Here is a 27,483-nt window from a genome sequence, read left to right on the forward strand (position 1 = left end):
AACAAAACAAACAGCAGATTTGAAAAGCTGATTGAGAAGAAAGAGATGAAATACAACTGTAGCAGATGACTACTATTATATTCTGTTGTGTGGAACTGAGTAAGAACTGATGACCGCACGACTTGATCTTTGGTTGACCGGTCAGCGCAAAGGGGCTTTTTATTCCTGCCCATGTACAGATCGATTATTCAAGTTTGCCATTTTGGTTTTATTGTTTTTCCATTTGGTGAAATAGAACAAAGTGCGATTAAAAACAAAAATAAAAATATGAAAAAACAATGCTAGATTAGTTCACTTATGTTCACGTGAAGGGTGGAATATGTGATAAATGAACAGTTTCTTCATTTTTCTGTTTTGAAGACAAAAATTAAAACAAACTAGCTGAAGGTACACAGACCATATTCTGTGGTAAAATAGCATCTCTATTGTTGGTCATTTAAATATATCTCATGACAAATATGTAATATTATATATATAATTGGGTTTTGGAGGATCCTTGAAGTTTGTCTCGTATTTGTCCTGTCTTTGACATCAAAGCAGCTTGAGACTGTGTGTGTTCTTGTGGTTTAATCAGACAGAGTTGGTGTGACACCATTGAGATGAATGATAATGGTAATATGGTCTTCTTTGTGTATCTTATATATGTCTTTTTCAATATAATGTACTTAAACATGAACTAGACTCAAAGCTTCATTCTTCATTCTATTATCCATGAAATCCATGTAATTATTGTGCAGTTACTTTTTGTTTTGCAAAATCTAATCCTCTAAAAACAGCTCATGCATAGATAATCTTTGCAGATTTCATGATTTATATTTTGGAGGATATTTTTTCTCATTTAACTGACAGGTGTGATGATCAGTGGCTTTGAGTTTTTACCTTCATCATTAAGGCCTGGGTCAAACAATGGATAGAGTTTGTCTGTGAAAGTCTGACCAGTGAAAGTGTAGATATGAGATCTGGAGTCCACGTCATAAAAAGAGACCAGACCCTCCTCATAATCCACAAACACTCCCACCTTCTCAGGTTTCACTCTCTGAGATAAAGAGACTGGTGGATCATCATAAGCTTTATATTGATTCTCATTCAGCATCAGAACCCAGACTCCATTCTTAGGACTCGCTGCAATCTCCCCCTTCCTGTTGATGGATTCTCTGGCCACTCCTAAAGCCCACCAAGTCTTTCCCTTCACCTGCACCTCATAGTAAAATCTCCCTGAACTGAATCCCTGCTTTGCCAGAACAGATCTGTCCTCTAATCTCTTTGGGTTTTTTGGGACATTCTGCTTAATGTCTCCATGACGGACTTGTTTTCCAACATCAGACAGGATGAGATATGGATTCGCTGTATCAGGATCCAGAGTCACATCCACTGAGAGAGATCAGACATTATCAATCAACTTCAGATTAAACACTTTTATATACACTAAATAATACAGATTAACAACGTATTGTCAGTGTATTGAAGAAAATGGTGTCAGTCACTGTACCTGCATACTTCTGCACAGACTTCAAACCTGTAGACACTGATGACAATATAATAATGGATTATTTATAGGAATAATTTCAGGTTTACAGTGAGTTTATCTCTATTAACAGCATCATGGGAATGTAGTGATTTCTGGTTATGTATTATTGTTTGTACATGGATAGTTATGTCATGTTGCTTATATGTCTCTAAAGTAAGTTAAAGTAATACTGCAGTAACTGGTTATGGCATAAGTTAAAGTTTGGATTTAACTTCACATAGACTAGGTGTTACGGTTTGCTGTTGTAGAAAGGAGGCTGATACGGATATCCACAATCAAATGGGTTTATTAACACAACGAAGAGACAACATCCAAACACTGGTATATAACATTTAAGATAACATTTAGGACAGACCAGGAGTGAAGGGAGTGAGTCCATTATATAGGGAGTGATGACGATCAGGAACAGGTGCAGGTGATCCGTGAAGCTGAGGAGCTGACGAGGGAAGTGAGTGCAGGTGAGGAGACAAGAGGATCATGGGAAATGGAGTTCTGGAGACGAGGGAACTGTGACAGTACCGCCCTCTCCCGGTAGGCGCGACCTCGCGCCGTAGATGTAACACCGGGGAGGGGGGGTGGGCGCCCTGGAGACCTCATGCCGGTGCAGGGAGAGGCATGGGTAGGAGTGGAGGTCTCCAGGGCGGGTCCATGAGCCATGGCGGGTCAGGCGCAGTGGGCAGCCATGGCGGGTCAGGCGCAGCGGGCAGCCATGGCGGGTCAGGCGCAGCGGGCAGCCATGGCGGGTCAGGCGCAGCGGGCAGCCATGGCGGGTCAGGCGCAGCGGGCAGCCATGGCGGGTCAGGCGCAGCGGGCAGCCATGGCGGGTCAGGCGCAGCGGGCAGCCATGGCGGGTCAGGCGCAGCGGGCAGCCATGGCGGGTCAGGTGCAGTGGGCAGCCATGGCGGGTCAGGAGCCTTGGGCAGCCATGGCAAAGCCCCACCCACCTGTGTGTCCCCCACATGTCCCCCACCCACGGGTACTTGGCCCCCCCCAAAAAAATACTTGGAGAGGTTATGGATCATTAAAAGGAGTCCAAGGAATATGGTAAACATGTGGGTGGAGGAGCATGAAGCTGGTTTGGCGGCGCATGGAGCAGTTGATTCGGCTGCAGCGCGTGGAACGGCTGGCTCGGTGCAGGAGCGCGGAGCGGAGGGCTCGGCGGCTGAGACTGGAGCGGAGGGCTCGGCGGCTGAGACTGGTGCGGAGGGCCCGGCGGCTGAGACTGGCGCGGCTGGCCCGGCGGCTGAGACTGGAGCGGCTGGCCCGGCGGCTGAGACTGGAGCGGCTGGCCCGGCGGCTGAGACTGGAGCGGAGGGCTCGGCGGCTGAGACTGGAGCGGAGGGCTCGGCGGCTGAGACTGGAGCGGCTGGCCCGGCGGCTGAGACTGGAGCGGCTGGCCCGGCGGCTGAGACTGGAGCGGCTGGCCCGGCGGCTGAGACTGGAGCGGCTGGCCCGGCGGCTGAGACTGAAGCGGCTGGCCCGGCGGCTGAGACTGAAGCGGCTGGCCCGGCGGCTGAGACTGAAGCGGCTGGCCCGGCGGCTGAGACTGAAGCGGCTGGCCCGGCGGCTGAGACTGAAGCGGCTGGCTCGGTGGCTGAGACTGAAGCGGCTGGCTCGGCGGCTGAGACTGGAGATGAGAGGGCTGGAAAAGGGGTCCAATACATTCCCTCAAACACGATTAAAATCCCCACTGGTACTGGAGAGGGCTCAGTGGAGCTTGGAGAAGGTTGCTCGGCGGCGGCGGCTGGAGCTGAGGGCTCGGCGGCGGCGGCTGGAGCAGAGGGCTCGGCGGCGGCGGCTGGAGCAGAGGGCTTGGCGGCGGCGGCTGGAGCAGAGGGCTCGGCGGCGGCGGCTGGAGCAGAGGGCTCGGCGGCGGCGGCTGGAGCTGAGGGCTCGGCGGCGGCGGCGGCTGGAGCAGAGGGCTCGGCGGCGGCTGGAGCAGAGGGCGCGGCGGCGGCAGCTGGAGCAGAGGGCTCGGCGGCGGCGGCTGGAGCTGCTTTCTTCCTCCTCCTCCGCTTTCTGGACCCAGCGGAGGAGTGTGGGTCCAGTGTGACACAGGAAGGAAGTTCACTGGAGGGGTATGAGGAGGAAAACGGAGCTTGGCAGACTGGCCAGGCTGCCCGTGTTTTTGGAAGGACTGGACGAGAGGAACACTCAACATCCTGAACCTCTTGGACAAAGAATTTGGAGCAATTTAAATCCAAAACTAAATTTATAGCATCAGTTAAGGAAACATAATCGTCAGGTTCATAAAAGCGGATTGTGTCCTCGTCCAGTCCATCCAAAAACAGGGCGATCAAATGAGCATCCGACCAGTCTGTCAAAAAAGCGAGCTCTACAAACTCCTCCACATACCTCTCCAGTGAACGTCCCATCTGGAAGAGTCCTATAAGCCGTTCCGCCGCAGAGAGAGGTGGTGAAGGAGTGGGAGCCCCGATATGATGAGCCGTTGTGGGTACAGGGACCAGGAAGATACCCATCTTAAAATTGTGGAGGTCCAGCGGTATAGGTCTGTCCTTCTGTTACGGTTTGCTGTTGTAGAAAGGAGGCTGATACAGATATCCACAATCAAATGGGTTTATTAACACAACGAAGAGACAACATCCAAACACTGGTATATAACATTTAAGATAACATTTAGGACAGACCAGGAGTGAAGGGAGTGAGTCCATTATATAGGGAGTGATGACGATCAGGAACAGGTGCAGGTGATCCGTGAAGCTGAGGAGCTGACGAGGGAAGTGAGTGCAGGTGAGGAGACAAGAGGATCATGGGAAATGGAGTTCTGGAGACGAGGGAACTGTGACACTAGGTTTAGTAAGTGATTTTATCATACCAGTTTAATGCTAACAGTGCAAGTTTAAGTTATATTGTGGTTATGTTTTTGAAACATTGTGAATGTTTACAGACAGAGATAAAATAATTGTGATGACCAGCAGCAGGTCACCAATGTTTCTATTGGTTACACTTTATTAGGGGCCAAGCACCGAAGGTGCGTAGGCCCCTATTGTATCCGTTGGCGTTCTTTTTTTTTATTATTATTATTAGGGGCCAAGCACCGAAGGTGCGGAGGCACCTATTGTTTCTGTTGGCGTTCTTTTTTTTATTTTTATTTTTGATTCTTCTTCTTCTTCTTCCGCTCTTGAGTCTATGGCAGCCTATAGAACCGTATGGTAAAAAGTTGTGAAATTTGGCACACAGTTAGAGGACAGTCTGATCTGTGTCTGTAGCAAATTTGTTGTCTCTAACTCAATCCCTCTAGCGCCACCAGCTGTCCAAAATTGCACTTCTGTTTATGCTAATAACTTTTGAACCGTAAGGGCTAGAAACAAAATTATTTTGTCCTCTGATTCCTTGGCTCAAGACGATTCGAATGCACCCTATGACTTTTCGAACTCCTCCTAGGCCGTTGATCTGATTATCATGAAAATTGAACCAGATCATCTTCAGACCATGACTGCAAAAACTTCTCAAAATCTTTTTGATAGATCGATCCGTTCTCGAATAGGGCACAAATGAATTCAACCAAAAGCTCGCAAAATCACACTTGAGGCTATATCTCCAAAACGATTTATCGTATTCTGACCAAACTTCGAACATGTCATCACAAGCATGACTTGAGGCAACATGCAGTGTTTTGGCGCAGTGTTTTGGCGCAGTGCCACCTACTGGTCTGGAGATACGAAAAATGGCTATTTTGGCTAATATCTTCTGAATGGTTTGTCCAAAAAACATAAATGTGGTCACGTCAGATTCGGGGAATCATGCCGAGTCGATTGATAACCAATATTACCATATCATATTATAATTTTTGATTATAACTTCTGATGCTTTTGTCCATGAATCATAAATATGGTCTTGTTAGATTCAGGGCATAATGCCGAGTCGAATAATATCCGATATTCACAGGTCGGACATTTTGGCCGTCGGCCATTTTGAATTTTGGGCTAAAATGCTGTATTTTATGAACGCTTTAGCACATCATCACAAAACTCGGTATGGCTCATCAGCACAATGCCCCAAAGGAGCCTGAGAAGTTTCGGACCAGCGCCACCTAGTGGTAAAATCAATTATTCAAATACTTATCACTATGGTTTTGGTCAACTTATTTTCAAAAGAGTCATGTTCTTAGACTCCTGAATCCCCACTGAGTCCAACGATACCAAACATGCTAGGTTTCGACTTATGGTGTGTCCGCCATGTTGAATTTTGCGAAAAACCTGCTTTTTCGAACTCCTCCTAGGGCGTTACTCCGATTTTCACGAAAATTGATACAGATCATCCTCAGACCATGCTTGCAAAATGTTATTAAAAGCTTGAAATCAGACTTGAGGTTATATCTCCACAATGCTTTATTGTATTCTTACCAAACTTGGTACATGTCATCACAAGCATGACCTGAGGCATCATGCAGAGTTTCGGTGCAGTGCCACCTACTGGTCTGGAGATATGAAAAATGGCTAATTATGCTTATAACTTCTGATGGGTTTGTCCAAAAATCATAACTTTGGTCTCCTAGGATTCGGGGCATTATGCCGAGTCAAATGATATCTAATTTTACAATATCGTTCATTTTGGCCATCGGCCATTTTGAATTTTGTGGTAAAATGCTGTATTTTATGAACACATTTGCGTATCGTTATGAAACTTGGTATGGGTCATCAGCACAATGACCTGAAGGAGCCTGAGAAGTTTTGGACCAGCGCCACCTAGTGGAGAATTTTTTTTTAAAAATATGGTTATAAATTCTGAGTCTGATGCTCATGTCTGATGCACAAGGCTGTGTTGGCAGGCTTGTTGTGCTGCTTTTGTGCTTGGCCCCGTAAATGCCGCTTGCAGCTTTAATTAGGGGTTCAAGCACGAAGTGCTGAAACCCTATTGTAATTGTACTGATTTTTATTATTATTATTATTATTCTTCCGCCGTAAAACGCATCGTGCAGCCCAAACCGTAAGAGCTAGAACCTTGAAACTTTGCCAGATGGTAGTACAAAAATCGAGGAGAGGTTGACAAAGTATGACCCAAATCGGCCAATAGGTGGCGCTACAGCGATCAAATGCGCAAAATGGCTCATAACTCCTAAACCGTTTGTCGCAGATTAAAAAAATTACATATTTGGAATCCTTGGGTCAAGGCGGTTAAAAGCGTAGAAGATCAGATTCGCGCTGCGAGGTCCCGTTTTCCCGCCATTTTGAATTTTGTCCAAAACCTACTTTTGCGAACTAGTCCTAGGTTTTTCGCCCGATTGGAACCAAACCAGTGCAGAAATGTTATCTGGACTCTGAATATCAAAAGTTGAAATTTTGATTAACGGTCGCTAAGGGGCGCCAAAACGTATGCTAAGGGCGGAGCCACTTTTACTAAAATGGCTATAACTCAAGAACGAAATGAGATATTTGCACCAAACTTGGTACACATGTTTAGGGGCTTAATCTTTGGTCACGATAAAAAAACTGCGTCGATTGGACACTAGGTGGCGCTATAACTTGAAAAAAACATAAAAACAGCTGTAACTATGCAACCGTTAGTCCAATTGACTTGAAATTTGGCATGCAGTGTCTTGGTCCAAGGTGCCATGTATGTCTATGAGGACATTGGTGTATCTCAAAAAACATGGCCGCCATCGGCCAATGAAGTTTGAGCACCTATTAGACAAGGTTAACGGACGTCGATCGGAACGAAACTCGATGGGCATGTTCGACTCATGGCCCTAGAGGTCTGTAAGAATTTTGAAAGAAATCGGCCACAAGTTGGCGCTAACGAGTTTTATGCCTCAGCAATCATGTGGTGTTTCATAAAACCACAAAATATCCATATCATTTGATAGATCTGCTCATGCTGAACAACTTTGCCTCAAGAACCATTGCTGTCAATCAAATCGTTCATTAAATATTTGTAATTATGTTAAAAACCTACTTTTGCGAACTAGTCCTAGGTTTTTTGCCCGATCGGAACGAAACTAGTGTAGAACAATTCTATGGACTCTCTAGATCAATAATTATCAAAAAAAAGTTGAAATTTGCCCTTTGGGTTGCTATAACTGGGTCATTTAGAAAATGGGCGTGGCTATATATACCCAAAAGCCTATAAAACCTAAACAAAAACTCAGAACTTCACCAAAATAGGTGAGCACATGCAGCATATGACTCTAATGAAGCATGCCAATTTTTTTGTAAATCGGACAATAGGTGGCACTATAATTGTGAAAAAACTTTTAAAAAACATACGTTTTTAATGGTTTTAGATGTAAATATATATAACTTTGGATGTGTTTGACATATTTTCACGGGAGTCATGTCTTTAGACTCCTGAATCCTTGCCGAGTCCAATGATACTGAACATGTTAGGTTTCGCCTTATGGTTTGTGCCACGTTGTGATTTAGCGCTTAAAAAACTTTTGCGAATATCTTCGAAACCGTTAGTCCGATCGAAACGAAACCAGCGTAGGAAACACGGAACCTAAGTTGGTTTACTATATTTAAAAGCCCAAATGTCAAAATTTTGATAGGAAGTGGCAAAAAAATCCAATCAAAGTCTTTCATGGGTCATTTTTTATGCTCTCTTATATATAAGTGTCTATAACTTCAAAACGAAATGAGATATTTTCACCAAATTTGGCACACATATGTATGGACAGATTCTGAGGACACCCCACAAAAATGGTGGGAATCGGGCAATAGATGGCGCTGTAACTGTCAAAAAACCTTTATAAACCATGTTTTTCCTTGCTAAATTGCCTGAATTCACTGTAAATTGTCTTTTCTGTTTATGATCTAAATGTTTACATGCTTGTTAAATAAAATATAATACCTTTGTATGTGCTTAAAGGTCTTAAATGCTTGAACCCCGGTAAATGCTGCTTGCAGCTTTAATTAGGGGCCAAGCACCGAAGGTGCGGAGGCACCTATTGTTATTGTTGGCGTTCTTTTTAGGGGCCAAGCACCGAAGGTGCGGAGGCACCTATTGTTATTGTTGGCGTTCTTTTTTTTTTTTTTTTTTTTTATTCTTCTTCTTCTTCTTCTTCTTCTTCTTCTTCTTCCGCTCTTGAAGTCTATGGTAACCCATAGAACCGCTTGCGGGAAAGTTGTGAAATTTGGCACACAGTTAGAGGACAGTCTGACCTTTGTCCACAGCAAATTTGGAGTCTCTAACTCAATCCCTCTAGCGCCACCAGCTGTCCAAAGTTGCACTTATGTTTATGTTAATAACTTTTGAACCGTAAGGGCTAGAAACAAAATTCTTTTTTCCTCTGATTCCTTGGGTCAAGACGAATCGATCGCACCCACGTCATTTTCCGTCATGAAAATTTTTCCGCCATTTTGAATTTTCTGAAAAACCTACTTTTTCGAACTCCTCCTAGGCCGTTACTCCGATTTTCATGAAAATTGAATCAGATCATCTTCAGACCATGCTGACAAAAAGTTATGGAATTCAAGTCGATTCCTCAAGCCGTTTTCGAAAAACTCGCAAACGAATTGTACGTAGTGCTTGCGAAAACAGAAGTAAGGCTGTATTTCCGCAATGCTTTATCGTATTCCGACCAAACTTGGTACATGGCATCACAAGCATGACCTGAGGTACCATGCAGTGTTTCGGAGCAGCGCCACCTACTGGTGTGGAGATATGAAAAATGGACATTTTTGCTTATAACTTTTGATGGGTTTGTCCAAAAATCATATATTTGGTCTCGTTAGATTCAGGGCATCATGTCGAGTCGATTGTTATCCAATTTTCCCATATCGGCCATTTAGGCCGTCGGCCATTTTGAATTTTGTGCTAAAATGCTGTATTTTACGAACGCATTAGCGTATCGTTATGAAACTTGGTATGGGTCATCAGGACAATGCCCTGAAGTAGCCTGAGAAGTTTCGGCACAGCGCCACCTTGTGGTCAAAAGTTATAACAAAATTTACAAAAATGCTAATAACTTTTGACTATATTAAACGATTGTAATGAAACTGGTCTCAGTAGATTCCTTGGGTCATGCTGAGAACATAGATATTAAATTAGCCATAGTCAGCTGAACTTCCTGTCCGCCATATTGTTTTTCCTTAAAAACCTACTTTTTCGAACTCCTCCTAGACCGTTGCTCCGATTTTCACCAAAATTGAAATGTATCATCTTCAGACCATGCCGACAAAAAGTTATGGATTTCAAGTCGATACATAAAACTGTTTTCGTATACCGGAGCAATGAATTTGAGGCATGTTGTAAAACACACTCTTGAAGCTGTATCTCTGCACTGCTTTATCGTATTCAGACCAAACTTGGTACCTGTCATCACAAGTATGACCTGAGGCATCATGCAGTGTTTCGGCGCAGCGCCACCTACTGGTGTGGAAATATGAAAAATGGTTATTTTTGCTTATAAATTCTGATGGGTTTGTCCAAAAATCATAAATTTGGTCTTGTTGGATTCGGGGCATCATGCTGAGTCGAATGATAACCATTATTACCATATCAGCAATTTTGGCCGTCGTACATTTTGAATTTTGTGCTAAAATGCTGTATTTTACGAACGCATTAGCGTATCTTTACAAAACTCGTTATGGGTCATCAGCACATGCCCTGAAGGAGCCTGAGAAGATTCGGACCAGCGCCACCTTGTGGCCAAAAGTTATAACAAAATTTACAAAAATGCTAATAACTTTTGACTATTTTAACTGATTGTAATGAAACTGGTCTCAGTTGATTTCTTGGGCCATGCCGAGAACACAGATATCAAATTTGCCATAGTCAGCTGAACTTCCTGTCCGCCATATTGTTTTTCTTTTAAAACCTACTTTTTCAAACTCCTCCTAGACCGTTGCTCTGATTTTCACCAAAAATGAACCGTATCATCTTCAGACCATGCCGACAAAATGTTATGGATTTCAAGTCGATAAGTCAAACCGTTTTCGTATAACGGAGCAAAGAATTTGAGGCATGATGCAAAAATGACTCTTGAAGCTGTATCTCTGCAATGCTTTGACATATTGACACCAAACTTTGCAAGTGTCATTGTCACCTCACTCTAAACATACCACAACAATTTGGACACAGCACCACCTATTGGTCGAAAGTGATGAACCAGTAAATCCCCATTTTTGCTCATTTTTCAGCTCTTTTGCCTAAAATGTTCTCAAAAGGTATTTAATTGCTCACTGTTGGAGTTAGTCTGATGCTCCCAGCTGTGTTGGCTGGCTTCTTGTGCCGTTTTTGTGCTTGGCCCCGTAATTGCTGCTTGCAGCTATATTTAGGGGCCAAGCACCGAAGGTGCGGAGGCACCTATTGTTATTGTTGGCGTTCTTTTTTTTTTTTTTATTATTATTCTTCTTCTTCTTCTTCTTCCGCTCTTGAAGTCTATGGCAACCCATAGAACCGCTTGCGGGAAAGTTGTGAAATTTGGCACACAGTTAGAGGACAGTCTGACCTTTGTCCACAGCAAATTTGGAGTCTCTATCTCAATCCCTCTAGCGCCACCAGCTGTCCAAAGTTGCACTTATGTTTATGTTAATAACTTTTGAACCATAAGGGCTAGAAACAAAATTCTTTTTTCCTCTGATTCCTTGGGTCAAGACGAATCGATCGCACCCTATGACGTCATTTTCCGTCATGAAAATTTTTCCACCATTTTGAATTTTCTGAAAAACTTACTTTTTCGAACTCCTCCTAGGCCGTTACTCCGATTTTCATGAAAATTGAATCAGATCATCTTCAGACCATGCTGACAAAAAGTTATGGAATTCAAGTTGATTCCTCAAACCGTTTTCGAAAAACTCACGAACGAATTGTACGTAGTGCTTGCGAAAACAGAAGTAAGGCTGTATCTCCGCAACGCTTTATCGTATTCAGACCAAACTTGGTACATGTCATCACAAGCATGACCTGAGGTACCATGCAGTGTTTCGGCGCAGCGCCACCTACTGGTGCGGAGATATGAAAAATGGGTATTTTTGCTTATAACTTCTGATGGGTTTGTCCAAAAATCATAAATTTGGTCTCGTTGGATTCGGGGAATCATGCCGAGTCGAATGATATCCAATTTTCCCATATCGGCCATTTTGGCCGTCGGCCATTTTGAATTTTGTGCTAAAATGCTGTATTTTACGAACGCATTAACGTATCTTTACAAAACTTGGTATGGGTCATCAGCACAATGCCCTGAAGGAGCCTGAGAAGTTTCGGCACAGCGCCACCTTGTGGTCAAAAGTTATAACAAAATTTACAAAAATGCTAATAACTTTTGACTGTATTCACCAATTGTAATGAAACTGGTCTCAGTAGATTCCTTGGGTCATGCTGAGAACATAGATATCACATTTGCTATAGTCAGCTAAACTTCCTGTCCGCCATATTGTTTTTCTTCAAAAACCTACTTTTTCGAACTCCTCCTAGACCGTTGCTCCAATTTTCACCAAAATTGAACCGTGTCATCTTCAGACCATGCCGACAAAAAGTTATGGATTTCAAGTCGATAAGTCAAACCGTTTTCGTATACCGGAGCAAAGAATTTGAGATGTGATGCAAAAATTACCCTTGAAGCTGTATCTCTACAATGCTTTGACATATTTAGACCAAACTTGGTACATGTCATCACAAGCATGACCTGAGGCATTATACAGTGTTTCGGTGCAGCGCCACCTACTGGAGTGGAGATATGAAAAATTGTTATTTTGCTCATAACTTCTGATGAGTTTGACCAAAATTCATAAATTTGGTATGGGTCATCAGGACAATGCCCTGAAGGAGCCTGAGAAGTTTCGGACCAGCGCCACCTCGTGGTCAAAAGTTATAACAAAATTTACAAAAATGCTAATAACTTTTGTCTATATTAACCAATTGTAATGAAACTGACTATGTTAACCGATTGGAATGAAACTGGTCTCAGTAGATTCCTTGGGTTATGCTGAGAACATAGATATCAAATTTGCCATAGTCAGCTAAACGTCCTGTCCGCCATATTGTTTTTCTTTAAAAACCTACTTTTTCGAACTCCTCCTAGACCGTTGCTCCGATTTTCACCAAAATTGAACCGTGTCATCTTCAGACCATGCCGACAAAAAGTTATGGATTTCAAGTCCATATGTCAAACCGTTTTTGTATACCAGAGCAAAGAATTTGAGGCATGATTCAAAAATGACTCTTGAAGCTGTATCTCTTCAGTGCTTTGACATATTGACACCAAACTTTGGAAGTGTCATTGTCACCTCACTCTGACCATACCACAACAATTTGGACACAGCGCCACCTATTGGTCGAAAGTTATGAACCAGTAAATCCTCATTTTTGATAATTTTTCAGCTCTTATGCCTAAAATGATCTTAATACGTCTTTAATTGTTCACTGTTGCAGTTGGTCTGATGCTCCCAGCCGTGTTGGCTGGTTTCTTGTGCCGTTTTTGTGCTTGGCCCCATAATTGCTGCTTGCAGCTATATTTCTTCTTCTTCTTCTTCCGCTCTTGAAGTCTATGGCAGCCCATAGAACCGCTTGCGGGAAAGTTATGAAATTTGGCACACAGTTAGAGGACAGTCTGAGCTATGTCCATAGCAAATTTGGAGTCTCTAACTCAATCCCTCTAGCGCCACCAGCTGTCCAAAGTTGCACTTATGTTTATGTTAATAACTTTTGAACCGTAAGGGCTAGAAACAAAATTCTTTTTTCCTCTGATTCCTTGGGTCAAGTCGAATCGATCGCACCCTATGATGTCATTTTCCGTCATGAAAATTTTTCCACCATATTGAATTTTCTGAAAAACATACTTTTTCGAACTCCTCCTAGGCCTTTACTCCGATTTTCACGAAAATTGAACCAGATCATCTTCAGACCATGCCGACAAAAAGTTATGGAATTCAAGTTGATTCCTCAAACAGTTTTTGAAAAACTTGCGAATGAATTGTACGTAGTGCTTGCGAAAATAGACATAAGGCTGTATCTCCGCAAGGCTTTATCGTATTCAGACCAAACTTGGTACATGTCATCACAAGCATGACCTGAGGCAACATGCAGTGTTTCGGCGCAGTGCCACCTAGTGGTGCGGAGATATGAAAAATTGATATTTTTGCTTATAACTTCTGATGGGTTTGGCCAAAAATCATAAATTTGGTCTCGTTGGATTTGGGGAATCATGCCGAGTCGAATGATATCCAATTTTTCCATATTGGCCATTTTAGCTGTCGGCCATTTTGAATTTTGTGCTAAAATGCTGTATTTTACGAACGCATTAGCGTATTGTTACGAAACTTGGTATGGGTCATCAGGACAATGCCCTGAAGGAGCCTGAGAAGTTTCGGCACTGCGCCACCTTGTGGTCAAAAGTTATAACAAAAATTACAAAAATGCTAATAACTTTTCTCTATATTAACCAATTGTAATGAAACTGGTCTCAGTAGATTCCGTGGGTCATGCTAAGAACATAGATATTAAATTTGCCATAGTTAGCTGAACTTCCTGTCCGCTGTATTGTTTTTCTTTAAAAACCTACTTTTTCGAACTCCTCCTAGACCGTTGCTCCGATTTTCACCAAAATCGAACCGTATCATCTTCAGACCATGGCGACAAAATGTTATGGATTTCAAGTCGATAAGTCAAAACGTTTTCGTATACCAGAGCATCGAATTTGAGGCATGATGCAAAAACGACTCTTGAAGCTGTATCTCTTCAGTGCTTTGACATATTGACACCAAACTTTGCAAGTTTCATTGTCACCTCACTCTGACCATACCACAGCAATTTGGACACAGCGCCACCTATTGGTCGAAAGTGATGAGCCAGTAAATCCTCATTTTTGATAATTTTTCAGCTCTTTTAGCTAAAATGATCTTAATAGGTCTTTAATTGCTCACTGCTGCAGTTAGCCTGATGCTCCCAGTCGTGTTGGCTTGCTTCTTGTGCCGTTTTTGTGCTTGGCCCCGTAATTGCTGCTTGCAGCTATATTTATTATTATTCTTCTTCTTCCGCTCTTGAAGTCTATGGCAGCCCATAGAACCGCTTGCGGGAAAGTTGTGAAATTTGGCACACAGTTAGAGGACAGTCTGACCTTTGTCCATAGCAAATTTGGAGTCTATAACTCAATCCCTCTAGCGCCACCAGCTGTCCAAATTTGCACTTATGTTTATGCTAATAACTTTTGAACCGTAAGGGTTAGAAACAAAATTCTTTTTTCCCCTGATTCCTTGGGTCAAGACGAATCGATTGCACCCTATGACGTCATTGAAAAATCATAAATTTGGTCTCGTTGGATTCGGGGCATCATGCCGAGTCGAATGATAACCATTATTACCATATCAGCAATTTTGGCCGTCGGACATTTTGAATTTTCTGAAAAACATACTTTTTCGAACTCCTCCTAGGCCTTTACTCCGATTTTCACGAAAATTGAACCAGATCATCTTCAGACCATGCCGACAAAAAGTTATGGAATTCAAGTTGATTCCTCAAACAGTTTTTGAAAAACTTGCGAATGAATTGTACGTAGTGCTTGCGAAAATAGACATAAGGCTGTATCTCCGCAAGGCTTTATCGTATTCAGACCAAACTTGGTACCTGTCATCACAAGTATGACCTGAGGCATCATGCAGTGTTTCGGCGCAGCGCCACCTACTGGTGCGGAAATATGAAAAATGGCTATTTTTGCTTATAAATTCTGATGGGTTTGTCCAAAAATCATAAATTTGGTCTCGTTGGATTCGGGGCATCATGCCGAGTCGAATGATAACCATTATTACCATATCAGCAATTTTGGCCGTCGGACATTTTGAATTTTGTGCTAAAATGCTGTATTTTACGAACGCATTAGCGTATCTTTACAAAACTCGGTATGTGTCATCAGCACAATGCCCTGAAGGAGCCTGAGAAGATTCGGACCAGCGCCACCTTGTGGCCAAAAGTTATAACAAAATTTGCAAAAATGCTAATAACTTTTGACTATTTTAACTGATTGTAATGAAACTGGTCTCAGTTGATTCCTTGGGCCATGCCGAGAACACAGATATCAAATTTGCCATAGTCAGCTGAACTTCCTGTCCGCCATATTGTTTTTCTTTAAAAACCTACTTTTTCTAACTCCTCCTAGACCGTTGCTCCAATTTTGACCAAAATCGAACCATATCATCTTCAGACCATGCCGACGCAAAGTTATGGATTTCAAGTCGATACACCAAACCATTTTCGTATACCGGAGCAACGAATTTGAGGCATGATGCAAAACCCACTCTTGAAGCTGTATCTCTACAATGCTTTGACATATTGACACCAAACTTTGCAAGTGTCATTGTCAACTCACTCTGACCATACCACATTAATTTGGTCACAGCGCCACCTATTGGTCGAAAGTGATGAACCAGTAAATCCTCATTTTTGATCATTTTTCAGCTCTTTTGCCTAAAATGGTCTTAATAGGTCTTTAATTGCTCACTGCTGCTGTTGGTCTGATGCTCCCAGCCGTGTTGGCTGGCTTCTTGTGCTGTTTTTGTGCTTGGCCCCGTAATTGCTGCTTGCAGCTATATTTTTAAAGTGTCTTTGTTACACTGTCATTAAACATTTAAGTGCTGAGTAATATTAAGAAACTAATATTAATTAATAATTAATATTAAGTAACTACACGTACTTACTGTAGGGTTAGGATTAGGGTTTGGTTAGGATTAGTTGCAGCATGTAATTATGCATAATTTATAGTCATTACTATACTAACTATATGTAACAATGATACTATAAAATAAAGTGTTACCCTTTTATCCCATATAGTCCTTGAAAATGTATTTTTTTAGATTTTTTTAATATCTATACTGTATTTGACATTCACATACCAGTTTGACTGAGTTTTTCATGTAGTGTTTTCCTCAGTTGAGTCAGAGCTCTTTTCAGAGAGTTCACATTCACATCAGAGTCAATCCGGATCTCAGTCCAGTTCTTGGTGTGTGGACGACTGGACAGGGATGAGCACATCTACAACAGGAGAGAGAGATGTCACACTTATTCAGTTATCTTATCTTAATTTCATTTTCATGAACTTTTAGTTTGCTCAACATTGTTTCCTGTTTCCTTTGTTTGTTACTATGGTTACTGATTAATTTGATCACACCTTGTATTCTGTTCATTATCTGTGTAGATTTAAGTTCCTGTGAGTTTCATTTCACTGTCAATTATTGTTTGTGTAACGCTTGTGCTTAGACACACTGTCTCGTGAACTTTGACTATCTGAGTTTGTTTTCTTATTAAATCCTTTTGTTTTAGGAATCCCTTAACTCATCTTCATCTTCGGACTTTAAGTAGCATGACAAGAGGACTGTTAAATGTGTTATTATTATATTTTTAAAGACGTTAAAGGGGTGGTTCAGTGTTTTTTTCTAGGCTTGATTGTGTTTTTGGGGCACAGTTTAACATGTCTTAATGCTTAGTTTTTTTTTGAAAACACTGTATTTTTCATATATTTTACCTTTATTCTACACCTCTGTTTCCACTGTCATATGAACGGCTCATTTTACTTCCTGCCTCTATGAAGCCACTCCCTCCGAAATACGCAATGTGCTCAGATTGGTTAGCAGGTTGGTAGCTGGCCCAGTGTATCATGATTCGCTGAAGCAGCCGGAAATGCCACGCCCCTTACCATTCGTTGCTTCAGTGGAAATGTAAATAATGGTGTCTATATTGCTGTATCAAATTGAGCCCGAATCAGACCAAACTGGTCGTTTTTGTAGGCATTAAACTGCCATAACTTTAAAAGACAGTAACTCCGTTTGCATTGAACTTTCAGCGCTGTAACTTTGCAGATACCGTTTATGCTCAAGCAGCAACATTACACACTAACTAAAGTTAAAAAAGTGAAATTGCATTGAACCACCCCTTTAATTCAATATTTTTTTACGCAGGATCTTTCTAACACAATTGACGCAAGACACCCCAGATGAATAGTGTAAAATATCCAAAGTATGGATAATACCGTACCACCCCCAGTTGATTGATTACTTTAAGAATTGCTAATATTTTCTGTATTAAAACTTGTACTAAATAAATGAGGCATTGTCTCATTAATTATACACTGATTTGAGTAAATACCAAGAACATAAATCTAAACACTGCATAAAGCCAGGTTCAAAATTCTTGTTTGATTTTGTTGACATATGACATTACTGAGGGAATTTTTTAATTTCTCCTTTTATCACTTTATAAATCGGAAAATACTGACAACAGCCAGAAAAAAAGGATTTTCACCAGACATGCAAATTAGGTGAATTGGAGAGTTAAAACCTAAAAAAAATAAAAGTAAAAAATCATCAAGTCAAGAGATTCCATCAAGAGATGCATGCCGCTGTGTTCACGGCTCATCATCACTGTGGATGACCCACATGGTTTCTGTATTGGATGTCTGAGGGAAGATCACTCTGTTCTTGCCCTCGAGGGCACAGAGTGTGAGCACTGTGATTTATTTTCCATAAAGGTGTTCCCTAATCCTGATATTCCAAATTTGAGGTCATTATAAAATGGAGTCAGATAAAAGTTTAATTGAAATTAAATTACTTGGCACACCAAAAAGACAGAACATGCAGGAAACCTTCAGCCACATCACTGGACACCGTCGTTGGGCCAGTTGTGTGAATCTTACAGAACAGAGTGTTTGTACTGTAATATTGTACATGATGACTGATGAGACAGATGTTCACAGACCTGTATGAGGTGGAGATGATTATCGGTGTGTGAGATCTGCTCCAGCTCAGTGTTTCTCTTCTTCAGCTCAGTGATTTCCTGCTGCAGCTCTTTAATGAGATCTTCAGCCTGTTTCTCTGCTGCTTTCTGCTGTTCCTCCATCATTTTCAGCAGCTCAGACTGACATCTCTCAATGGAGAGGATCAGATCAGTGAAGATCTCAACACTGGAGGATTTCTCTTTCTCTGTGTTTCTCTGATGAATGAAAACAGTTAAAAGTTCTATTTGTTAATATATTACATATTACATATTATATGTTCAACCCAAAATGAAAATTCTCTCATCATCAATTAACCGCATGTCACTTAAAATGCGTAATTTTCAGTGGAATACAAAAGATACTCATGTGCAATACACCAAGATTTGTGAACTATGGGAAAAAATAATGTTTTCAGAGCAACATGAGGGTTACTAGATGATGGCAGAACTCTCAATTTAATTCAATGTATTTATTAATTAGGTTGAAATATGATGCATAACATTTTTTGAGATATATTTTTTGGTAGGATAGTTAAACAGAAAGTGAAATGGGAACGGGGGATTGAAAAGGACCATGAGTCAGGAAAACCTTTCTCAGATCTACTGAATGTTTGATTTCTTTAATCTTCTTCATTCTCTTCTGGATCATCTGCTGCTCATCTGTCTGTCTCTGAACCAGCTGATCCTACATACAGAGAAAAACATTTATCACTGAATTTATGTTTCCATCTTCTGACAGTCTTATTTATTTATTTATTTATTTTAAACCATTTAAAGATCATGCTAATTCAAAATTATAGTTTTGAATCTTTTAATCCTTACAGATTTGCGAGTAACAAAAAGCTTTTATCAGAAGTAATGAAAGACCATTGGATTTGGGTCAGGTTCTTCAACATGCCAAGACATAGGAAATAAAACGTCTCAGGTTACTTGTGTAACGATGGTTCCCTGAATAAGGGAACGAGACGCTACGTCATATGACGTCATATGACGTTATGGGAACCCTCTGCGTGATTGCGTCGTGAAGCACTCTTGTATCTTACCAATAATGTGACAAGACGTCAGAGGTGGGTGACGTCACAGACCAGGAAACTATAAAGCATAGCCAGAACAAAGAATGCTAGCTTCTGGATTATGGCTGAAGCAAGACGCTCACAGGTATGCTGGGGTACGGCAACGTGACGTAGAGTCTCGTTCCCTTATTCAGGGAACCAGGGTTACACAAGTAACCCGAGACGTTCCCTTTCATGGGAACTGTCTACGCTACATCATATGACGTTATGGGAACGCTGTCCCAGCTATGCCGTAGAACCAAGTACCTGTCTGTTATCTTGTAGACAGAACTGAGGACCCCGGAGTGGAGCCTACGTCCAGGTTGTAAAACCTAATAAATGTGTGCTGGGATGACCATCCAGCTGAACCACATATGTCATTAATGGATACTCCTGACATTAAGACACACAAACACACAAACAATTGATCTGTTTTGCCCCACAGGGCAGCTCTATGGACATATGCATCTAAAGCCCTCACTGGGCAGAGCAGATTGAGTTTCTCCTGATCCAAAGTTGTAAATGGAGGAAGACAGAAGGCCTGAAGTACGATGGGACCTGGGACTTTGGTGGGGACCTTAGGCATATAGCCTGGTCTAGTGTGCAGGAACGCTTTGACCATTCCAGGTGCGAATTCCAAACACAAAGAAGCAACTGAAAGTGCTTGAAGATCTCCTATTCTTTTAAGAGATGAAATAGCCAGTAGAAATATGGTCTTTAAGGGTGAGGAATTTCTCTGACACTTCCTCTAGTGGTTCAAAGGGAGCCTCAGCTAACCCTTCTAATACCACGGCCAAGTCCCAGGCCGGAGTCCTTGTACGTACTGAAGTCCTCAGTCTCAGAGTATCACGACACACCGAGGAATCCCCCAGAGGAGCATGGCCGAAATGGCCGTATACAACTTCCTCGTGGAGGGAGCTCTGGAGTGGAGTATGGTCTCCACAATCTCAGTTGGGAAACCAGCATCTATGAGCCTGGCCCCCTCAGAGGCCAGGCCCACGGTCTCCATAGTTCTGGGCGTGGATGAATTATCATGCCGCCCGCTTGAGACAGGAGCTTCTGCCTGAGAGGAAGCTCCATCAGGGAGCCATCTAGAAGTGACACTAGGTCTGAGAACCATATTTTGGTTGGCCAGTACAGGGCTATCAATATTAGACTGACCCCTTCCTGGCGTACTTTCTCCAGAACTCCCGGGAGCAGAGCGAATGGAGAAATGCATACAGACGCAGCCTCGGCCACGTCTGTACCATGGCATCCAGACCCAATGGTGCTGGATGAGATAGGGAGAACCACAGTGGACACTGGGTTGATTCCCCTGAAGCAAATAGGTCGATTTCAGCTCGACCAGTTTTCCAAAGACTGTTGGGTCTCCACAACCTCTCCATTCCCCGGGCCTCAGCCCCTGCCCTGACAGGGCGTCTGCTCCCACATTTTGATGCCCTCAGGTCTGGGAGGAAGTATTTTACTGCAAGAAATACCGCCATCATTTCCAGACGATTTATTTGCCAGGAACTCTGATGGTCCTCCCAGAGACCCTGAGCTGAGCGACCACTCATGATCGCCCCCCCAGCCCGTGAGGGAAGCATCCGTCGTAAGCATTACGCGACCCCAACACGGGTACTGGGAGAGGAACCAAGGCTTTTTCCACATGACCAGAGCACGAAGGCATCGCCGCATGACTTTGATCATGCAAAAAGGATTTCCCCTTGGAGAAAACCCCTTGGTCCTGAGCCACCACTGTAAGGGTCTCATGTGCAGAAGGCCAAAGGTTATCACATTGGATGCAGCTGCCATGAGACCCAACAGTCTTTGAAAATGTTTGACAGTGAGTGACTGGCCTAGTTTCACCCCATTCACGGCATTGAGAATGGAACTCACACAGACAGATGTGCCTGCATTGTGGTGGAGTCCCAAAATACCCCTAAGTAGTTGGTAATTTGAGCCGGAACCAGCACACTTTTCTTGGCATTGAGCCTCAGCACAAGCCTCTTCATGTGTGACAGAACAACATCTCGATGTTGAACTGCCAAATGTTCTGTTTGAGCTATAATCAACCAGTCGTCGATATAGTTCAGTACGCGGATGCCCTGGAGTCTCAGTGGAGCCAGAGCTGCATCCACGCACTTCGTAAATGTGCGGGGTGATAAGGCTGAAGGGAAGAACCCTGTACAGGTAAGCTTTGCCCCCGAAAGCAAACCTGAGGAACTTCCTGTGTTGAGGATGGATGGATACATGAAAGTAAGCATCTTTCAGGTCTATCTAGGGCTGGGCGATATATCGCATGCGATTGTCACGCGCATTTCGTCAGTAAAGCCGGTTCCCTGATTACCGCTAAATCGCCATCACCTGCTTTCAAATGCAGCGGCATTTAATAGACAGAGCCGTAGATCACTGAAAAGCCACGCAATATCGCGTTCATTATCGCAGATGAATCGCCTTCGATAATGAACGCGATATTGCGTGGCTTTTCAGTGATCTACGGTTCTGTCTATTAAATGCCGCTGCATTTGAAAGCAGGTGATGGCGATTTAGCGGTAATCAGGGAACCGGCTTTACTGACGAAATGCGCGTGACAATCGCATGCGATATATCGCCCAGCCCTAGGTCTATCACAACAAACCAGTCCTCGGACCTGATCTATGGGATAACCCTTCCTTCTTTGGAACCATGAAGCATTGGTTGTAAAACCCTGACAGCTTGCTGGGAGGAGAACCCCTTCTATAGCTCCTTTTTGCAAGAGCGTCATAACCTCCTGTTCCATTACCAGAGACTGCTCGGGGGCCACCACTGTGGGAAGGACCCCATTAAACTGTGGCGGGCGAGAACTGAATTTGTAACCCTTTTCTATTGTGAGCAGCACCCATTTTGAAATATTTGGGAGAAGTTTCCATTCTGCAAGAAAATATACTAAGGGAACCAGTCTCTCGAGACTGGCCTCTGGTGTTTTTTGAGCACTTGACTTGAAGCGGCGAACCGGCAAGGAACAGCCGAATCAAGTAATGACCGGCCCTCCTCGGAGAGTCGGTGGAGACTGCTGCGCCCTGAAGCACACTGGGTGGCAGGGTTAGCAGAACAGCCCCCTGAGGGTGCCAAAGAGGGATGGGTACCAAGTATTTTAATACCCAACTCTCTCTGGAGGGGCTGCCCTCCAATGTCCCGCGCCACTGGCATCAGGACCTCTTCGAAGCCTTCTTGGTGATAATTACAGTCCCTAATTACAGTCCCGCCTGTCCCTGTCCCCAAGCTTTCTGCAGGGGAGCATGGGTGGCGACACTATCTTTGGGTCTTTGAGCGGTCAGACCAGTGCCCTGAAATGGCGAACCAGCAGGGAACATCTGAACTGACCTCTTTACAATCCTCCTTTTTCTTGGAGGAACACTAGAAACCACTGCGCCCTGAAGCACACGAGGTGGCAGGGTTGGCAGAACGGTCTCCTTTATTTTCTTTTAAATTCCTCAGAATTTAATGTATTCAATATTTAATTTAATCCTCAAATTAAATGCAGCCAGTTCTTATATATATATATATATATATATATATAATTTTTTTTTTTTTTTTTTTTTTTTTTTTTTTGAACAGGTGTCACGGGTGTTTTGGTTTTGTTCACGTTTATGATTTCATGTCTTTTATTTTGTAGTTTGTTTCATGTTGCTTGTTTGTGTCTTGCTTCCCTTGCTCCTCATGTTCTCCCTTAGTCCATGTCTCATGTTCCGATTGGGTGTTTATGGTCATGTGGTTTTCAGTCCTGTTCTTTCATTGGTTCTCTTGTTCCTTGTGTCACTTCCCCATTGGTTGTCCTAGTCATGTGTTCATTCAGTTCTTGTATAAATAGCCCTCATGTTCCATTGTTATCTTGTCTAGCTTTGTTTTATGTAACCCGCTGTTTGGTGTGCGTTAGTGGTTAAAGTCAAGTCAAGTCAAGTCAAGTCAAGTCACATCTTTGTTTTTGTTCATGTTATGTTTTGGTTATGGATTATTCACGTTAAATAAACTGCACATGGGTTCTACACTACGCTCGCCTCCAGTGGACTCCCTTTATGTTACAGAATGCTAGACCGCAACTATCGACCCAGCAGTTTACCTCCTGAACTTATGTCAAGGTAATTTTTCCATTGAAGACTATGTCCAGGATTTTTGTAATGTGTGCCATCGTGTGGACTTCAATGACATTGCTCTGAAAGACATTTTTCAGTATGGACTCAATGAACCCCTGCGTTCACAAATGCCTGGGGGGAAATTCACTTTTCCCTGGCCCAGTACATAGACCACGCCCTGCTTTTAAGTGGATCCTCATTTACTGTGGGATTTGTGGATGAGGAGCCCCACACTCCCACATTACCCACCACACCTGACTGTCTCCATGCCCCCACGTTCATGTCTGGGATTGTTTATGCCACGCCAGTACCTGCTCCCACCATGTCTGCCATGCCTGCCAGGCCAGTGTCTCGTCTCGAGCCGGCCGCTTCGTACTCGAGCCCGCCGGCCGCTTCGCTCACGAGCCTGCCGGCCATTTCGCTCTCAAGGCCACCACGCCTGAGCCTCGCCATGCCACGGCTGCCACACCTGAGCCTCGCCATGCCACGGCTGCCACGCCTGAGCCTCGCCATGCTACGGCCGCCATGCCTGAGCCTCGTCATGCCACGGTTGCCACGCCAGAGTCTCGTCATGCCACGGCTGCCACGCTAGAGCCTCGCCATCCCATGACAGAGCCTTGCCACGCCATGGCTGCCACACCTGCCACACCAGAGCCCCCTCTCATAAAACGTGCCTCAGTCTTCCCCAAGTATTTTTTTTTGGAGGGGGGGGGGGGGTTATAGGTACCAAGCTCCTGCGGCTGTGGAGCTTGGTACACCTCTAAACCACGCTCCATGGTCCAGGTCCTCCCGCGCTTCAAGGCCCAGATCCTCCCATGCTCCATGGCTCAGGTTCTCCCACACTCCATGGCCCAGGTCATCCCACGCTCCACGGCCCAGATCCTCCCATGCTCCATGGCCCAGGTCCTCCCACACTCCATGGCCCAGGTCCTCCCACACTCCAAGGCCCAGGTCCTCCAATGCTCCACGGTCCAGGCCCACCTTTGCTATGCCCAGGTCCCTCGATTCCCCTGCACGGGCCTGGCCCACCATCCCTCCCCCAAGACCACCCACCTGGACTATAGTGTTTTGGTTTTGTTTCATGTTGGGCGTCGGGAGCCGCCCTTAGAGGGGGGGATCTGTCACGGGTGTTTTGGTTTTGTTCACGTTTATGATTTCATGTCTTTTATTTTGTAGTTTGTTTCATGTTGCTTGTTTGTGTCTTGCTTCCCTTGCTCCTCATGTTCTCCCTTAGTCCATGTGTCATGTTCCGATTGGGTGTTTATGGTCATGTGGTTTTCAGTCCTGTTCTTTCATTGGTTCTCTTGTTCCTTGTGTCACTTCCCCATTGGTTGTCCTAGTCATGTGTTCATTCAGTTCTTGTATAAATTGCCCTCATGTTCCATTGTTATCTTGTCTAGCTTTGTTTTATGTAACCCGCTGTTTGGTGTGTGTTAGTGGTTAAAGTCAAGTCATGTCATGTCTTTGTTTTTGTTCATGTTATGTTTTGGTTATGGATTATTCACGTTAAATAAACTGCACATGGGTTCTACACTACGCTCGCCTCCAGTGGACTCCCTTTATGTTACAACAGGCTGAATATATTTAGAATACAAAAAATAATTATAGCTCGTAGTAATTCGCAAGGTATTTTAGGGAAAGAGAGAAAGGGAAACTCCCGTCTACTCAGATCCCTCAATATATAAATACATATATATATATATATATATATATATATATATATATATAATTACAGACACGAGATCTATGCGCAGCCTCAGCAAATGCGAGACCTGAGCCGTATATTCATTCTTGCAGACTTAATCTACGCGCTGCCTCGGCAACGCGAGATCCGAGCCTTGCGTTAGATTTTTATTCCCTCAAGAATAAAGCCAACAGGAGTGGAGCTACAAAACTCCCGCTAGTGCATACTTTTCTTCGGGACATTTTTATGAATGAACACTGTCACCGTCAGTTGTGAGCTGATGTGAATGCTCCACTCCCAGCAAACAACACATAAATCGTGTGTATCCCCACTCACTTTGTAGTGTAGCACAGGGGGAAACGCGATTCATACTGCTGTTCACTATTGATTTGTTATAAACGTGTGATTTTGAAACACGATATGTGTGTGACTGTGAGGTGGCGAGACCTCAGATCGATATCACAATATCCACCTCCTCAGAGCTGGACATGTGAGTACCGGTGCCTCAACCCGGGGGAAGAAACCGCAGAGCGTGCTTCCACCTGGGAGACGGCACTGAACCTGGCAGGTAAGGGCAGAGAAAGGGCGGCGCCCATCTCTAACCCCTCTGTCAGATCCATTTGTGAACCCCACGAATGGAACCGCCGCTCTGCCTCAGCAGAAGCGGGACCCGATCCACGGGGAACACTGGAACACAGTGTCCTGAAAGTGAGTTTTTTAGAGAGCTGCCTGGGCATGCTCAACTCCTATTCAACTGCTGCTCACCATAATACGTGTCTTTTTTATATGTAAATATATGGATTGGTGTGGGATACTCTTGTCCTCAGACGAAGAGATTGTGACTTGTTTATGTAATAAGACAAACAACACCAAATAAGACACACGATAACACAGAGGGCTTGCTGAAGACAACAGAAGCTAGCGTTCATTGTTCTGGGTATGCTTTATAGTTTCCTGGTCCGTGATGTCACCCACCTCTGACGTCTCGTCACATTATTGGTTAGATACAAGACTGACTCACGACACAATCATGCAGAGGGTTTCCATAATGTCATATGACGTCATATGACATAGCGTCGACAGTTCCCATGAAAGGGAACTGCATTTCACAATGTGTTTAAAGTGTTTTGTCTGTAACTCTTTACCTTCATCTTTCGACTCTCCTCCTCTATAGGAACAGTGTTGTGAGTCCTGTGTTCTCCTTCAGTGCAGAACAGACAAACACACGTCTGATCATCTCTGCAGAACATCTCCAGAGGTTGCTTGTGTTTCTGGCATATATAATCCTCCAGATTTTCCACAGCGTTGATGAGTTTGTGTTTCTTTAGACGTGGGACTCTGAGATGAGGCTCCAGATGAGAGTCACAGTAAGAGCTTTGACACGTCAGGCAGGTCTTCACAGCTTTCTGCTTTCTTTCATCACAGATGTCACAGAACACCTCCGATTCTCCTAGATCGAGCTTCTCCTTAAAGTGTTGCACAACCTCTCTGAGTGTTGTATTAATCTTCAGATCAGGTCTTCTGCTAAATGTTTCTTTACAGAGCGGACAGAAGCAGGTCTGTGTGTTCGTCCAGCACTTGCTCAGGCATGTTCTGCAGAAGTTGTGTCCACATGGAGTGGTGACTGGATCAGTGAACACTTCCAGACAGATGGAGCACTGGAGCTCCTGATTTAGTGCTGAACCACTGGAGGATGCCATGCCTGATAAAACAATGAAGAGAAGCAAGAGAAAAATTTTGATAATACTAATACTCAAAGATTTGAAATATTTCTCCACTGATGGCCCACATGGAAAGAACCTATATGTGGATATATGCGCATATATGAAACCTATATGCAGTGTATATGTACATATATGCTGCATATATGCACATATATGATAATATATATGCTGCATATATGCGCATATATACTGCATATATGCGCATATATACTGCATATATGCTATATATATGCTGCATATATGCGCATATATACTGCATATATGCTATATATATGCTGCATATATGCGTATATATACTGCATATATGTGTATATATGCCACATATAGGCAAAATTGAGGTGCATATATGTGCATATACAGGAAATATAGGTCTCCTGTATTGCTTCTTCATATCCATATATATGCCCTATACATACAAGATATGTCTTCTATATAGCTAATGGCAGGATCTGGTCATTTTGTAGCTCATATCTCATTTTTTCATACATGATGCCTAGCTCATATTTTCTATTATCAAGGCAAAAACTAAGAATTAACGAAAAGAATTATGCAAGAACTTATGTATGTGCGAATGTAGCAGTTATGTATTTAGACAATTATTTTGTGATTCCACTTGCCATGACCATATTTGGGGTTTCCTGCCGCCATGCTGACTTGGGGTGTTGACGCACTTTGCTGCTTCCCAGTCTGCATGAGACATCACAGCGGTAGGTCGCACAAAGTTTTTGCGGTGATTCAA

General features: G+C 43.3%; 1 protein-coding gene across 2 annotated transcripts; it reads right to left on the reverse strand.

Annotated features, from left to right (window-relative positions):
• Positions 1-838: 838 nt before the first annotated feature.
• Positions 839-26,720, reverse strand: LOC137009478 (E3 ubiquitin-protein ligase TRIM39-like). Of its 2 annotated transcripts, none has more exons than XM_067371736.1 (6): positions 26,166-26,720; positions 18,780-18,875; positions 18,173-18,406; positions 16,315-16,453; positions 1,490-1,516; positions 839-1,371 (listed from the first exon to the last, which is right to left on the reverse strand). In XM_067371736.1, exons 1-6 carry the CDS (start codon positions 26,718-26,720, stop codon positions 839-841), a joined length of 1,584 nt encoding a protein of 527 aa, XP_067227837.1. The 2 variants fall into 2 exon arrangements, with proteins under 2 accessions (XP_067227837.1, XP_067227836.1); XM_067371735.1 differs by having other exon boundaries at positions 1,490-1,525.
• Between the last annotated feature and the right edge of the window lie 763 nt (positions 26,721-27,483).

This window comes from Chanodichthys erythropterus, chromosome 20 (genome assembly GCF_024489055.1).
Source record: "Chanodichthys erythropterus isolate Z2021 chromosome 20, ASM2448905v1, whole genome shotgun sequence".
Lineage (NCBI taxonomy): Eukaryota > Metazoa > Chordata > Actinopteri > Cypriniformes > Xenocyprididae > Chanodichthys > Chanodichthys erythropterus.